The following is a 16,863-nucleotide window of genomic DNA, read 5'->3' as shown; positions in this document are numbered from 1 at the left end:
TTCATGGAATGGTATTCAAATGCTTGTACACGGGTGTTCATAGCAAAACTATTCACAATCGCTAAAAACGTGGAAACAACCAAATGTCCATCAATTGATAAATGGGGCGCAGTGGCTCACGTCCGTAATCCCAGCACTTTGGGAGGCCAAGGCAGGAGGAATGCTTGAGCCCAGGAGTTCGAGTCCAGCCTGGGCAACACAGACCCCTATCTCAATAAAAATAAAAAATAAATTAAATAAATAAAATAATGTTAGGCCAGGCAAGGTGGCTCACATCTGTAATCCCAGCACTTTGGGAGGCCGAGGTGGGCAGATCACCTGAGGTCAGGAGTTCGAGACTCGCCTGGCCAATATAGTAAAACCCCATCTCTACTAAAAATACAAAAATTAGTGGGGTGTGGTGGCACATGCCTGTAATCCCAGGTACTTGGGATGCTGAGGCATGAGAATCACTTGAACCCAGGAGGCGGAGGTTGTAGTGAGCCGAGAGCACGCCACTGCACTCCATCCTGGGTGACAGAGTGAGACTCTGTCTCAAAAAAATAAATAAAATAGTGTCATTAAAAAAAATCCATGCAGTCTGTCCTCCCATGTGACATTCACGTGGAAGGACAGGCGCACACCAGCCTGTGGGTCTGGACGTTAATCCTCTAGCTGTAGGTCGGCCTGTGCTTGTGGTGTCAGAATTTCTGGGTGTTGATGGAGACCTGTGTGTTCCTGGGACTGACTGGCAGGATGGGGGATGTGTGTGTGTCTGTGCGTCCGTGTGCACCAGTCTCTGGGTATGAATGTAAGTGTGTGTATGTGTCCAGATGTGGCTGTGGTGGGATTCTCCCTGTGTTGTTAGATGTTGTTACCGCTGTGTGTCTCTAGATGTTATGACAGCGTGTGTGTGTGTGTCTAGATGTTATGACAGCATGTGTGTGTGTGTCTCTAGATGTTATGACAGCATGTGTGTGTGTCTAGATGTTATGATGGTGTGTGTGTGTGTGTGTGTCTCTAGATGTTATGACAGCGTGTGTGTGTGTGTCTAGATGTTATGACAGCATGTGCGTGTGTGTCTCTAGATGTTATGACAGCATGTGTGTGTGTCTAGATGTTATGATGGTGTGTGTGTGTGTGTGTGTGTCTCTAGATGTTATGACAGCGTGTGTGTGTCTAGATGTTATGACAGCGTGTGTGTGTGTGTCTAGATGTTATGACAGCGTGTGTGTGCGTCTAGATGTTATGATGGTGTGTGTGTGTCTAGATGTTATGATGGTGTGTGTGTGTGTGTCTAGATGTTATGACAGCATGTGTGTATGTGTCTCTAGATGTTATGACAGCATGTGTGTGTGTATGTCTAGATGTTATGACAGCCTGTGTGTGTGTCTCTAGATGTTATGACAGCATGTGTGTATGTGTCTCTAGATGTTATGACAGCATGTGTGTGTGTGTGTCTAGATGTTATGATGGTGTGTGTGTGTCAAGGTATTGACATGATTGTGTGTGCTTGTAACAGAAGACACCATCAGCAGTGAGAGGCTGCATGTTGCCCTGACTGTGGATGGGCCTGAGGCTCTGCAGGAGACCATGGGAGGAGGGGAGACAATCTGCCACATGTCTGTCTGACATCGCCCATAGTCACGCTTCCCATATGCCCGCATGAGCTGCCTGTGCCTTAGTCCTGACACCAGGTTACACCCATCAGCCAGTGTGTCCCCAATCCAAAGGCTCCCAGCCTCCCATGGGGACAGCTGTAGGCTACACCCTATGCCCCCAGCCTGTGATCTGCTCACACCTGTGCATGTATACAGCTGTATACATGTGCAGTGTGTGTGCAGATACACGAGTGGGTGAGTGTGTACATGTGGGTGTGTACATGTGCGTGTGCACTGCAAATGCGTATGCAGATGTGGGTGCACAGGCAGGTGTGTGTGCATACGCAGGTGTGTGTGCACATGGGGGTGTATGTACACATGCTGGTATATGCACATGTGGATGTGTGCAAGTGTGCATGCACGTGCAGCTGTGTGTGCACGTTCAAGGGTGTGTACACATGCAGGTGTGTGCATGTGTGGGTGTATACGTGTGTGTACATGTGGGTGAGTGCATGCATGCAGGTAGGTGTGTGCATGTACAGATGTGGGGGTACATGCCAGTGTGTGCACGTACAGGCGTGGGTGCACACTCGAGTGGGCATGTGCACACGGGGACAGATGTGTACACATGCGGGTGGGTGTGCACGTGTGGGTGGACTGTACGTGCGCAGGTGTGGTGTGTGCACACGGCGTGTGTGCGTGTGCTGCCTCACCTTGGTGCTGCCATTGCTATAGGTCTGGATCATGTTCTCCGCCCCCTGCTTCACCTTCAGCTCAATGGCCAACTGCTTCTCCAGGCCCGCCACACGGCTCAGGTTGGTGGCCGAGCAAGTGGGGCCGCCCGCACCGGGGGACTGGGGGCCATCTACAGGTCACAGGTGGGAGAGAGTCATCACGCATGGTCACCTCGGTCTGCCTGGGAGGCTTCATCCTCAGCCCAGCCTGGGCATTGCCCCTGAGGCACGGGGAGGGGGAGCTGGGAGCCAGCAGGCAGGCAGGCAGAGGGACACCAGGGCCCAGCAGTCTACCCACCCACCCACCCGGGGAAACTTCTCGGGGCTGGGGCAGGACTCAGGATGAAAGAGTGCAGGCGAGCACCCAGGTGTCTTAGTGTGTCCTTGGTGCTGGGTCCACTGCATCTGGGAGGCCCGTTAGTAACTACGTACGTGGCTTGTGTGAGCCTGTGGGTGTGGGAGTGGTGCCATCTGTGAGCTGCAGGGTATTGGCATGGCTGAGTGTGTGTCTCCCTAGGTGTTAGTGTAACTCTGTGAGACGCCATGTGTTAGGATGACTGAGATCGTGGGTGTTGGGAGATGCTCTGCGTACATCTCTGACTGTTGCTACAACTGTGACTTCAGATCTCCAGGTTGGTATGACTGAGTCTCCGGGTGTTGGCACATCCGGATGCATGTGTCTGCATGAGTCTCTGGAGAGTGGTGTGATGCTCGAGGGGACCCTGGGTGCAGAAATGACTGAGGCTGGGCGCAGTGGTTCACGCCTATAATCCCAGCACTTTGGGAGGCCAAGGCAGGCGGATTGCTTGAGGTCAGGAGTTAAAGACTACCCTGGCCAACATGGCAAAACCCCGTCTCTACTAAAAATACAAAAATTAGCCAGGCGTGGTGGCTCATGCCTATAATCCCAGCTAATTGGGAGGCTGGGGCAGGAGAAACACCTGAACCTGGGAGGTGGAGGTTGCAGTGAGCCGAGATCGTGCTATTGCACTTCAGCCTGGGTGACAAGAGTGAAACTCTGTCCGTCCCCCTACCCCCGCAGAAAAAATTTAAACTGCTGGGCGAGGTGGCTCACAACTGTAATCCCAGCATTTTGGGAGGCAGATCACCTGAGGTGGGTGGATCAGTTGAGGTCAGGAGTTTGAGACCAGCCTGGCCAACATGGTGAAACCCCATCTCTACTAAAAATACAAACATTAGCCGGGCATGGTGACACATGCCTGTAGTCCCAGCTACTCAGGAGGCTGAGGCAGGGGAATCACTTGAACCTGGGAGGTGGAGGTTGCAGTGAGCTGAGATCACACCACTGCTCTCCAGCCTAGGCAACAGAGCGAGAATCCGTCTCAAAAAGAAAAAAAAAAAATGTAAAACCGATAAAAATTTTTTAAATTAAAAAACAATCTGGGTGCAATGGCTCACACCTGTATTCCCAGCATTTGGGAGGCCAAAGCAGGAGGATCACTTGAAGCCAGTAGTTCTAGCCAAGCCCTGGCAACATACCAAGATCCTGTCTCTACAAAAAGAAAAAAAAGAAAGAAAGAAATTAAATCAGCCAGGCATGGTGGTATATGCCCATAGTCCCAGCTACTTGGAAGGCTGAGGTAGGAGAATTGTTTGAGCCCAGGAAATTGAGGCTGTAGTAAGCTTTGATCATACCACTGTACTCTAGCCTGGGTGACAAGGCAAGACCCTGTCTCAAAACAAAAACAAAAATAAACAGTCTTTGGGCATCATCCATGTAATTGTGAGAGTTTCTGGGTATTCGTGTGACCGCGTGCACATCCTTGAGTGTTGCCTGGGTGTTGGCGTGGCTGTGTCTGGAGGTATTTGTGTGACAGTATGTGCACCCTTGGGTGTGCCTGGGTGTTGGTGTGGCTGTTCTTTTAGGTGTTTGTGTGAGTGTGTGCACATCCTTGAATGTTGCCTGGGTGTTGGCGTGGCTGTGTCTAGAGGTATTCATGTGACAGCATGCACAGTCTTGAGTGTTACCGGGTGCTGGTATGGCTGTATGCACCTCTCTGGGTGTTGGTGGCTGCGTGGGTCATGGCATGAGTCTCCCTGGGGGTCCGTGGAGATGGGTTAACCTGGCTCTGGAGACCATGGGTGAGCCAGTGAGCCGTGGAGCCCCTGCCTGGAGTCCCGCATCCCCAGAGGCATCCCAGCTCACCATGGGTGGCAGCCGGGTCGGGCAGCACCACATGGGCGTGCAGCTCCTGCAGCTGCTGGTGCAGCAGGTCGAGGCGGCGCGAGGAGCCCCGCAGCAGCAGCTCCACGGGGCCCAGGCTGCGGCCCAGGTCGGTGGTGGCCCGCCGCAGGTTCTCAGCACCCTCCTTCAGCTTCAGCTCCTTGCGGATTTCCCGCCGCAGCCGCTCCCGCTCCAGCTCCAGCTGCTGCTGTACCCCAGGGGCCGCCAGGTCTGCCCCGGCCAGGCCCAGCTGCTCTAGCAGGGACCAGCTGCGAGGCTCACTCTGCAGGGGACACAGCAGGGTCAGTGGGGTTAGGAGGACTCTGGGTGCAGACCACACGCAGCCAGCCTGGCCCAGCCTCTGCCCTGGATTGGGGCTCCCAAGACAGGGCCTGCTCTACCTCCTCTGACTCTCAAAACTGGAAGGTGATGAGACCCTGCCACTGCTTCCTGACCTCCCCAAACTGGGAGGTCTCAAGAGCAGGGCCTTGTCACCCCCACCACCACCAGGTCCCCCACATTAAGGGGGTCTCAAGAATAAGATCTGTCTCCCTTCTGCTGCCTCCCCCAAACGAGAGGGTCCCAAGGGAAGATTCCTTCTTTTCTCTGCTGCTCCCCAAAACTAAGGGCCCAAGGGCAGGCCCTGTCTTCTCTCTGCTGTATCCCCAAAACTACAGGGTCCTGAGGACAGGCCCCATCTTCCCTCACCTGTACCCTGAAACTATGGCATCCCGAGGGCAGGCCTCATCTTTCCTTGGCTACACCCCCAAAACCAAGGCATCCCAAGGGCAGGCCAAGTCTTCTCTCTGCTGTACCCCCAAACTATGGGGTCTTGAAGACCCTCATCTGCTCTTCTCCTGTCTTCAACAACTGGGACCCTAAAGAGCAGAGCCTGGACTCCTTCCTCCTATCTCTCCCCAACCTGGGAGCCCCGAAGGGCCCTGGATAGTCTCATCCTCCAAACAGAGAACTCTGAGGCCAGCGCCCCATCTCCTCTCCTTGTTCCCAAACAGAGAGGTACCCAGGGAAGGACTACTGGCCTATGCCACTTGGGGTCCCCTTCTGCCTGCCCCCACAGGGACCCTGGACCCCACCTCCAGCTCCTGCTCCGAGGGGGTACTGGCCTCCGCCATCCTGGGTCCGGGCTGAGGGCTCCGCCCTCTTCCTGAACCTCAGCCCCACCAGGGCCTCTCGGCCGCCACTTCCTCTTTCCTGTCAACTCCCAGCACCCCTCGCGCGGGGCCAACTCCAGGGCATCTAAGGGACCTTCCCTTCAGCCACCTCTGGGGCCAAGCCTGCTCTTCTAGATGAAACCCAGGGACAGTCTTTGCTCCCTGTCCCTAGAGAATGTCCAAAGTGTAGGCAGTTTGTACATTCACACACTCATGGTGTATCCATGAGGGGATGCAGGCTCTGGAGGCTGACTTGAGTGTGCAAACACTTTCAAATACATATGTGGATAGCACAGAACACAGGGTCACAAGTGTTTGCACACTTTCTTTTTCTTTTTTTTTTTTTTTTTTGAGATGGAGTCTCCCTGTGTTGACCAGGCTGGAGTGCACTGGTGCGATCTTGGCTCACTGCAACCTCCGCCTCCCAGGTTCAAGCAATTCTCTTGCCTCAGCCTCCCAAGTAGCTGGGATTACAGGCATGTGCCGCCACGCCCAGCTAATTTTTGTATTTTTGGTAGAGACAGGGTTTCACCATGTTGGCCAGGCTGGTCTCGAATTCCTGACCTCAGGTGATCCGCCCCCCTCGGCCTCTGAAAGTGCTGGGATTACAGGCGTGTACTACCGCGCCTGGCCTGTGTTTGCACACTGTTATGGCTGCAGGTGTGTGCCTGCAACACAGGCTCACACGTGTGCACACTCCCATGCCTGTGTGTGTGGATGAAACAAAGATCCACACACAGGTGCACACTTCTACACCTGCAGGTGTATGCCTGAAAAATGGGCTCACAGTGTACCCATTCCCATGCCTACCACATATGCACTTATTTGCAAACACATACAAGTGCTTATGAGTTTCACTCTAGAACCCATACAAGACACACTCCCACCTGCCTGAGAGGGCACAGCCCACATGCTCATGCGTGTGCACATGCTCACACACGTATGCACGCTCCCCGAGGCCCCTGCAGCGCGTCCATGCTCCCACAGACCTCCAGCCTTGCGACTATCTGCATATGTCCCTACAGCCAGACTCTCTCAGCCACCCCTTGTCCCCGGCTTCTCCTTCAGGGTCAGAACAGCCACTTCTTCAGAGGCGAGGCCCCCTTCCTGCAGACGGGCCGTCCCAACTTCCTGCTTCCTCTCAGTCCAGTCACCAACTGTTATTGACCATAGCTGAGAGGTCCAGGGTCCCAGCCAGCCCAGTGGCACCTCCCTCAGGCCAACACAATTAGGGGACAGCACTGGGGGACTGGGATAAGAATTTGCAAAACCAGGCCAAGCACGGTGCCTCACGCCTATAATCCCAGCATTTTGGGAGGCCAAAGTAGGTGGGTCACCTGAAGTCAGGAGTTCGAGAGCAGCCTGACCAACATGGAGAAACCCTGTCTCTACTAAAAAAAAAAAAAAAAAAAAAAAAAAAAAAAAAAAAAAATGCCGGGGGCAGTGGCTCACGCCTGTAATCCCAGCACTTTGGGAGGCCGAGGCGGGCGGATCACGAGGTCAGGAGATCGAGACCATCCTGGCTAACACAGTGAAACCCTGTCTCTACTAAAAATACAAAAAATTAGCCGGGCATGGTGGCGGGCGTCTGTAGTCCCAGCTACTCGGGAGGCTGAGGCAGGAGAATGGCGGGAACCCGGGAGGTGAAGCTTGCAGTGAGCCGAGATCGCGCCACTGCACTCCAGCCTGGGCAACAGAGCGAGACTCTGTCTCAAAAAAAAAAAAAATAGTGGCGCATGCCTATAATCCCAGCTACTCGGGAGGCTGAAGCAGAATTGCTTGAACCCAGGAGGCTGAGGTCAAGGTGAGCCAGGATCACGCCACTGCACTTCAGCCTGGGTAACAAGAGCAAAACTCTGTCTCAAAAAAAAAAAAAATTGGCCGGGCGCGGTGGCTCAAGCCTGTAATCCCAGCACTTTGGGAGGCCGAGACGGGCGGATCACGAGGTCAGGAGATCAAGTCCATCCTGGCTAACACGGTGAAACCCCGTCTCTACTAAAAAAAAAAAAATACAAAAAAACTAGCCGGGCGAGGTGGCAGGCACCTGTAGTCCCAGCTACTCGGGAGGCTGAGGCAGGAGAATGGTGTAAACTCGGGCGGCGGAGCTTGCAGTGAGCTGAGATCCGGCCACTGCACTCCAGCTTGGGCGACAGAGCGAGACTCCGTCTCAAAAAAAAAAAAAAAAAAAAAAAATTTTCCAAAACCACGCCAGGTGTGGTAGCTCACATCTGTAATCTCAGCACTTTGGGAGGGTGAGCGAGGCAGATCACTTGAGGTCAGAAGTTCGAGACCAGCCTGGCCAACATGATGAAACCCCATCTCTACTAAAAATTTGAAAATTAGCCAGGCATAGTGGCACATGCTTGTAATCCCAGCTGCTTGGGAGGCTGAGACATGAGAATCGCTTGAACCTGGGAGGTGGAGGTTGCAGTGAGTTGAGATCACACCACTGCACTCCAGCCTGGGCGACAGAGTGAGATTCTATCTCAAAAAAGAAAGAAAGAAAGAAAGAATGAATGAATGCCCCAAATCAGTGGCCTACAAAACCACTTGCTAAGCACCCAGTAACGTTCAAGAACAACTTATGATGGGGTTACTTCCTGACAAGCTTGTCATAAGTTGAAAATATCATAAGTCAAAAATGCATTTAATACACCTTACCTACCAAACATGATAGCTCACCCTGGCCTACCTTAAATGTGCTCAGAGCACTTACCCACGCCTACAGTTGGGCAAAAACATCTAACACAAAGCTACTTTACAATAAAGTTGAATATGTCATGTACATTTTTTTCTTTTTTTTGAGACAGGGTCGTACTCTGTCACCCAGGCTGGAGTGCTGTGGTGTGATCATGGCTCCTTGCGGTGTCTACCTCCCAGGCTCCAACAGTCCTCCCAGCTCAGCCTCCCAAGCAGCTGGGACTACAGGCATGTGCCACCACACCTGGCTAATGTTTGTATTTTTCACAGACATAGGGTCTCACTATGTTGCCCAGGCTGATCTCAAACTCTTAGCCTCAAGTAATCCTCCTGCCTCAGCCTCCAAAAGTGCTAGGATTACAGGTGTGAGTCGCTGCCCCGTGGCCGGGGCCTTGATTTAAAACAAGAGCACCCAGATTCCAAATACCGGCTAGGAAATAGCCCCCTGGCATTATCTCCTTCAGCTGGGAGCATCCATTTCACAGACAAGGAATTTTTTTTGTTTTTTTTTTTTTGAGACGGAATCTCGCTCTGTCGCCCAGGCTGGAGTGCAGTGGCCAGATCTCAGCTCACTGCAAGCTCCGCCTCCCGGGTTTACGACATTCTCCTGGCTCAGCCTCCCGAGTAGCTAGGACTACAGGCGCCCGCCACCTCGCCCGGCTAGGTTTTTGTATTTTTTAGTAGAGACGGGGTTTCACTGGGTTAGCCAGGATGGTCTCGATCTCCTAACCTCATGATCCGCCCGTCTCGGCCTCCCAAAGTGCTGGGATTACAGGCTTGAGCCACCGTGCCTGGCCAAGGAATGTTATCCTTGGCTCGTGAGGGATCGCAAGAGCAGCTGCCCCCAGGGAGGAATGCCACAGACCAAGTGTATCACTCCCACCATCTTCCCAACCCCTCTCTACTAATCCTGAGTAGCTGCCAAGAATCTCACCACTTCACAGATGAGGAAACTGAGGCTCAAGGAAGTAACAGTAGTATTTTTTTGTTATTTTGTTTTGTTTTGTTTTTTGAGACAGAGTCTTGCTCTTTCGCCTAGGCTGGAGTGCAGTGGCGCGATCTCGGCTCACTGCAATCTCCACCTTCCGGGTTCAAGCGATTCCCCTGCCTCAGCCTCCTGAGTAGTTGGGACTACAGGCACGTGCCATCACGCCCAGCTAATGTTTTGTATTTTTAGTAGAGACGGGGTTTCACATGTTGGCCAGGCTGGTCTCGAACTCCTGATCTCAAGTGATCAGCCAGCCTCAGCCTCCCAAAGTGCTGGGATTACAAGTGTGAGGCACTGTGCCTAGCCAGTAACAGTTTTCCACGGAGGGGAGATTTTCTCCCTATACCCAGGGACATGTGGCAACATCCAGAGACATTTTTGGTTGTCATGACTGTGGGTAGGGAGGTGGCTTCTATCAGGGTGAGGCCAGGGATGCCGCTCAACGCCCTGCAGTGCGCAGGACAGCCCCTACTGCAAAGAATGACCCAGCCCTCAATGTCAGTAGTGCTAAGGCTGAGAAGCCTACTGTTAAGGGTCATAGATTTGGCCAGGTGTGGTGGTTCACATCTGTAATCCCAGCGCTTTGAGAGGCTGAGGGAGGAGCAGTGTTTGAGGTCAGGAATTGGAGATCAGTCTGGGCAACATAGCAAGACCTACAAAAATCTCTACAAAAAATCTTAAAAGTATTGGCCAGGTGTGGTGACTCTGCCTGTGATCCTAGCACTTTAGGAGGCCAAGGCCGGAGAATTGTTTGAGCTCAGGAGTTCCAGACCAGCCTGGGAAATAGCGGTGAGACCCCATCTCTACAAAAAATATAAGAATTAGCCAGGTGTGATGGCGTGTGCCTCTAGTCTCAACTACTTGGGAGCCTGAGGTGGGAAGCTCGCTTGAGCCCAGGAGGCAGAGGTTCCAGTGAGCCGAGATCACGCCATTGCACTCCAGCCTGGCCAACAGAGCCAGGCTTTGTCTCAAAAAAGGAAAAAAGAGGCCTGGTGCAGTGGCTCACGCCTGTAATCCCAGCACTTTGGGAGGCCAAGGCGGGAGGATCACGAGGTCAGATCAAGGCCATCCTGGCTAACACCATGAAACCCTGTCTCTACTAAAAAAAAAAAAAAAAATTAGCCAGGTGTGGTGGCAGGCACCTGTAGTCCCAGCTACTTGAGAGGCTGAGGCAGGAGAATGGCGTGAACCTGGAAGGTGGAGCTTGCTACACTCCATCCTGGGCGACAGAGAGAGACCCTGTCACAAAACAAAAAAAAGAAAAAGAAAAAGAAAAAAGAAAAAAAGGCTAGGTGCAGTGGCTCACACCTATAATCCCAGCACTTTGGGAGGCCTAGGTGGGCAGGTTACTTTGAACTCAAGAGTTCAAGACAAGCCTGGGCAGCATGGCGAAACCCTGCCTCTACTAAAAATACAAAAATTATCCAGGCGTGGTGGTGCGCACCTGTAGTCCCAGCTACTCAGGAGGCTGGGGTGGGAGAACCGCTTGAGTCTAGGAGGCAGAGATCATGCCACTGCACTCCAGCCTGGGTGACAGAGACCCCAGTCTCAATTTAAAAAAAAAAAAAAAAAAGAAAAAAAAAATCAACCAGGTATGGTGGTACATGCTTGTAGTCCTATAGATCAGGTGTTTGAGGCTGCAGTGAACAAGAATCTCGCCATTGCATTCCAGCCTAGGTAACAGAGCGAGACCCTGTCTCTACAAAAGTAAAAGGAAATTAGCCAGGCATGTTGGTCTGTGCCTTTTGTCCCAGCTACTCGGGAGGCTGAGGCAGGAAAATCACTTGAGTCCCAGAAATCGGAAATCAAGGCTGCAGTGACATAGGATCGCACCGCTGCACTCCAGCCTGGGTGACAGAGCAAGACTGTCTCCCCCAAAATAAATAAATATAAACAAGTAAATCAATCAGTAAGGACACAGATTCACACCCTGAGCTGCTGACCAGGACGCTTACCAGTAATGACTTCACAGCAGCCCCGCCTGCCAAGTGCTGGCCAGGTCTCGGTCTCTCTCTCCCATGAACACCCTCTTAGTCCCATTTTTCCTAGGTCAGAACCGAGGCTCAGAGAGGCGAAGGCACTGGGCCCAGGACACACAGCAAGGAAGTGTCAGCGTCGGAATTTAAGCCCAGGCTCACCAAATACCACCCTCACTCAGTCAGGCCCCACCCCATCCCCAGCAGGCAGAAGGAGGACACAGCCAAGAGCGGGGTCAGCTCAACTGGGGAAGTCCAGGCAGAGAGGAAAGGTGGCCTCCCTCGGCCCCACCTCCAGCAGCTGAGGTCTGTAATGCAGAGAGGGAGGGAGGCTGGGCTCCTGGGTTCTCCTCCCCTGAGTGACTCACTTCTTCCCAGGGCATACAGGTCACCTAAGGGCCACCAAGGCAAACCCAGGACTCAGGGGCCTGGCCTGGCCTATGGAGAACCCCTGCTCCTCTGCTGCCCACCATGGAGCGGAGACCTCAGACCCAGAGGACCTGCCTCCCAGAATCCCCATCTTGCCAGAGCAGCCAGGGACCTAGACCCCCACATCCGGAGATTTCAATGCCTTGGGCGTTTCCGGAATCTGGACAGGACATCCGTTTGCAGGACACAGAACAGACAGGCACACGTTGGGACAGACAGAGGGACAGGGCGGCAGGCCCAAGCAACCATGAGAGAGGGATGACCAGGAGGAGGGAAGAGACTAAGGAGGAGATGGGAAGGGGGGACCAGGGCGTGGGTCCAGCCTCACTGCAGGAATCACAGCCTGTCTGGGTCATGTGTGGGACGCGCCAAGCGCATGCATGCGCCCGGGGATTCCTACACAGCCCTCCCTGGGCCGGGGGTGGAGGCAGGGACCCCGGCCCATCCCGGCCCTGAGGTCTGACCTTGTGTGATCGGCAACACCAGATACGCCCAGCTCCTCGGCAAGGCCGGCAGGCCATCAGCAGGACTGGGGAGGTGGGAGGGACCGGGGGTTACGGGGGAGACACAGAGGGGCAGGGGGCAGGTGCAGAAGGAGACGAGAACCCAGTTACACAACAGCCACAGGACGATGAACTGGATGGTGAGGTGCAAATGGGGGCACCGAGGCACAGACATTTCTCAGATTTGGGTCACTTGAACCAAAGAAGGTTGGCAGTCACGCTGGCCCTGCTTGTCACAGACGGGGAAGATGAGTCCAGGTCAGTGATACCCACCAGGTGGCACGGGGGAATCTGGCTGGGCAGAAGGCTGGTGCCAGTCACGTGTGTGTGTTAGGAGGGTGGGGATGACCCAGCCCTGCCCAGCCACCATGCAAAAAAGTAGGATTCTATATATGGGAGCATCCCTGGCCTGTTGACTGAGGCACTCCCCACCCGGGAGAAGGTTCCACCTGACAGTCCAAGAGTAGGAGCGGGGGTCCCCAGTCCCCCGACCTAATGCAGTGACTCGGGTACTTCCGCCAACAGGTGCCAATCTGGGTGGCGTCTGGAACACTATAAAGCTGTCTAGAGGCGGGGGTGGCTGGAGCTTTGTTATGCGGGGGAAGGGCACGGGCCAGGCCCGGCGGCCTCCTCCCCTCCCACGGCACTGCGCCAGGCACCTGCCCCAGGTGGAGCGGCACCTGCCGGGCACCCAACCCTGGGGAGGGGGATGAGTTTGGGGGCGGACGAGAGGCACCGGGACTCCCAGCCAGCCACAGACACCCGAAGTAGAGCCTCCGCCGCGCCCCTTCTAGTTCTCTGGGAGAGGCCGAGTTTGGGGGTGCAGCGGGGGGTGCCTCCGAGATTGCCCCCAAACCAGCCCCGTCCACATCGCCACCTGCCGAGAAGGGGGCCTCGCTGGCTCCACAGTCCCGGCCCAGGGAGGGGGCGCCGGGCGCTCCGGAGGTCCCCGCCCTAGCCATCGCCACCCGAGTCCCGTTCGGGGGGCTGGGGGGCTCCCCCGGGAGCGCGAGGGCGGGGTCCCCTGGAGCCGTCCGGTCGCCCCGGGACTCCAGACGCAGGTGCGCCTACCTGCAAGGCGTCGCTGGCCATGTCCTCCTGCCGCCCGCCAGGGGTCCCCGCGCGGAGGGAGGGGCGGCAAGAGGAGCGCGCGTGCGCCCCGGGCGTGGCGGGGAGGGGGCGGGAGCGGCGCGACCCTCCCCGGCCCGCGGCCCGCTCCGGCCTGCTAGGCTCCCGCCTCGCCTGCCCAGGCCGCCGCGTCCCCGCGCCGCGCCCTCCAGCCCCAGCGGCCGCCGGGCCCGGTCACGTGACCCCGGAGGTCGGCGCCCGGGGAGGGGGCGGGGCCGAGGGGGAGGGGCTCCCAGAGGCCCCCGGGGCTGCGGGGTCCCGCCCGCCCGCCCCCTCAGTCTCCGGAGCTCGGAGCACCCCGATCGGCTCCCCACCATTCCTCTTTCCGGGTCCTGCGACGACCGCACGCTGCCGAGAGGTCCCCCATTGGAGCGCGCGGGAACCCGAGGAGAACGGTTCCCCGCGTTCAAGCAGAGAGCGGCGGAGGCCTTTGGGCCTCCCAGAACCCCTGAAAAAAAAACCACAATAACCCCCCACCCCACCCCACCCCTGTGCATTTGCAAGCTCGGGACGCCTGCATCTGTGGTCCCCTATTCAAGGGCATGGAAGTTTCCCCGTTACCTGGAGACAAGCTCTGGGCAGATCTGCATTCAAATGCCAGCGCTTTACGCCTTGGGGAAGCCAAATCCTTCCAGGCACCTCATCTGTGAAATGGGAATGATGCGCTCACCTCCTAGGTGTTGGTAAAATTCAATGAGACAGTGCAGGCCAAGAGCTGAGAACACTCTAGACGCTCCATAAGTGTTAGCTGCTGTCACTTTTAATGTTATCGTAATTGTTTGTTGTTTTGCTGTTTTTGGACGGAGTTTCGCTCTATTGCCCATCCTGGAGTGCAGTGGTGCGATCTCGGCTCACTGCAACCTCTGCCCCCCGGGTTCAAGCGATTCTTCTGCCTCAGCCTCCTGAGTAGCTAGGATTACAGGTGCCCGCCATCATGCCTGGCTAATTTTTATATTTTTAGTAGAGATGAGGTTTCATCATATTGGCCAGGCTGGTCTCAAACTCCTGATCAGGTGATCCGCCCGCCTCGGTCTCCTAAAGTGCTGGGATTACACAGGCTTGAGCCACTGCGCCTGACCTCTATTATCGTTATTGTTATTAAAAGAAGTTTGAATCCCAACCCGCTGTTCATCCTGGGAACCCCTGTGGCCTCTGAGTCTCAGTTTTCCACACAATAAAATGGGCACCGCCTTCTTTTTCGGGGCTGCTGCATGCAGATGGCGCTCCATAAATGCAGACTCGTGCCCAAGCGGAGAGTGGAGGCCTCTGAGGAATTTCTAGGGGATCTCCGGGGTCTGCAGAGCGTGCAGCTTTGTTTATGGCTGCCGTCGGACCCTCACTCCTTCGGAAACCAGGCGAGGGAGCCAAACCTTGGTCTCCGGGGCTCCGGCGGGGAGCGCTCCCTGGCGGCGGTGTCTGCACATTGGCGCCCTTTGGGACCCGAGGAAGCGCCGTGGGCTGTGGGTACCTTAGCTACGCGTGGCTCTGCGTGGTTTCAGTCGTCCCGGAAACCAGGGCGCGATGTTTTCTCTCTTATTTTTTCATCTGAGCAACTCTTTGGGGGATATTAACAACAGAAAGAGAGAAGGAGGAGAATATTCTGATCTAGAATCCATCCAGCCAGGCATGGTAGCGCATGCCTGTTAGTCCCAGCTACCAGGAGGCTGAGGCAGGAGGATCGCTTGAGCTCAAGAGGCCGAGAATGCATCACTGTGGGGAGCAATCATGATGCCCCTGCACTCCAGCCTGGGTGACAGAGCAAGACCTTGTCTAAAAAAAAGAAAGAAAGAAAATGTCTGGGTGCAGTGGCTCACCCCTATAATCCCAGCCCTTTAGGAGGCCAAGGTGGTGGTGGGTGGATCACTGGAGGTCAGGAGTTCGAGACCAGCCTGGCCAATATGGTGAAACCCGTCTCTACTAAAAAATATAAAATTAGCTGAGTGTGGTGGCTTGTGCCTGTAATCCCAGCTACTTGGGAGGCTGAGGCAGGAGAATGGCATGAACCCAGTAGGCGGAGGTTGCAGTTAGACAAGATTGCACCACTGCATTACCCCCTGGGTGACAGAGCAAGACTTTGTCAGAAAGGCAGGAAGGAAAGAAGGGAGGGAGGGAGGGAGGGGAAGGGAAGAAAAGAAAAGAGAAAAGAAAAGAACTCTGTGGGCTGGGCGCGGTGGCTCACGCCTGTAATCCCAGCACTTTGGGAGACCCAGATGGGCGGATCATGAGGTCAGGAGGTCAGGACTATCCTGGCTAACATGGTGAAACCCCATCTCTACTAAAAATACAAAAAACTAGCCGGGTGTGGTGGCGGGCGCCTGTAGTCCCAGCTACCCGAGAGGCTGAGGCAGAAGAATGGCGTGCACCCGGGAGGCAGAGCTTGCAGTGAGCCTAGATGGCGCCACTGCACTCCAGCCTGGGGGACAGAGCAAGACTCCCTCTCAAAACAAACAAACAAACAAACAAACAAACAAAAACAAAACAAAACAAAAAACAACTCTGCAAGCTAGTTAGTTGATATTTATTTATTTGTTTGTTTGTTTATTTATACAGAATTTCACTCTTGTTGCCCAGGCTGAAGTGTGATGGCATGATCTTGACTCACCGCAACTTCTGCCTCCCTGGTTCAAGCAATTCCCACCCTTAGCCTCCCGAGTACCTGGGATTACAGGCATGCGCCACCACAGCCGACTAATTTTGTATTTTGAGTAGAGATGGGGTTTCTCCACATTGGTCAGGCTGGTCTCGAACTCCCGACCTCAGGCGATCTGCCCACCTCGGCCTCCCAAAGTGCTGGGATTACAGGTGTGAGCCACTGCGCCTGGCCCGATATTTATTTATTTAGAGACAGAGTCTCACTCTGTCACTCAGGCTGGGGTGCAGTGGCACTATCACAGCTCACTGCAGCTTCTTCCTTGCAGGCTTAAACAATCCTCCTGCCTCAGCCTCCCAGGTAGCTGGGACCACAGGTGTGCGCCACCATGTCTGGTTAGTTTTTTCAATTTTTTTTCTTTGTAGATACTGGATCTCATAATATTGCCCAGTCTGGTCTTGAACTCCTGGGCTCAAGCAATTCTTCTGCATTGATCTCCTGAAACGCTGGGATTACAGGCATGAGCCATCACGCTTGGCCCAAACTAGTTCTTTTGCTCCAGTTTTGCAAGTGAGTAAGCTGAGAAGCCCCTTACTCCAATCATCAAGCCAGGATGTCTATGGCTCTTTCCCTGAGAGACGAAGTAGCGCCCTCTGGTTCTCCAGCCCACCCATTCTACAGATGAGGAGGACAAGGCAGAGTGAGGTTTCGTGGGGACCGAGGGATTGGGTTGTCTGGAACCACCTTGCACAGGGATGGGCCTTCCCTTCCCTGCCTGCGAGGTCCCAGGCTGCCTCCCCAGATGGACCTGGGGAAAACAGCCAAATTCTCACTCCACCCTTCGCGCATTCATTTACTGAATGATTATTTATGGAGAC

The 16,863-nt window shown here is 54.7% G+C and overlaps 1 protein-coding gene across 2 annotated transcripts in view; it reads right to left on the bottom strand.

Annotated features, from left to right (window-relative positions):
- LOC105497360 (protein kinase N1) overlaps positions 1-13,575 on the bottom strand; it is a 40,720-nt gene extending 27,145 nt beyond the window's left edge. The window contains exons 1-3 of one of the 2 annotated variants that reach the window (XM_011768480.3): positions 13,339-13,575; positions 4,482-4,782; positions 2,294-2,445 (exon numbers count right to left, since the gene is read on the bottom strand). In XM_011768480.3, the coding sequence (XP_011766782.1) occupies positions 2,294-2,445; positions 4,482-4,782; positions 13,339-13,359 (474 nt within the window). In that variant the 5' untranslated portion in view covers positions 13,360-13,575. Of the gene's footprint in view, positions 1-2,293; positions 2,446-4,481; positions 4,783-5,593; positions 5,648-13,338 lie in introns of those variants that run through there. The other variant, XM_011768390.2, reaches the window with a different exon arrangement.
- Between the last annotated feature and the right edge of the window lie 3,288 nt (positions 13,576-16,863).

The sequence above is a fragment of the Macaca nemestrina genome, chromosome 20 (assembly GCF_043159975.1).
Source record: "Macaca nemestrina isolate mMacNem1 chromosome 20, mMacNem.hap1, whole genome shotgun sequence".
NCBI lineage: Eukaryota > Metazoa > Chordata > Mammalia > Primates > Cercopithecidae > Macaca > Macaca nemestrina.
Note: the sequence above shows the minus strand (reverse complement) of the source record. Positions and strands in the feature narration are given on the sequence as shown.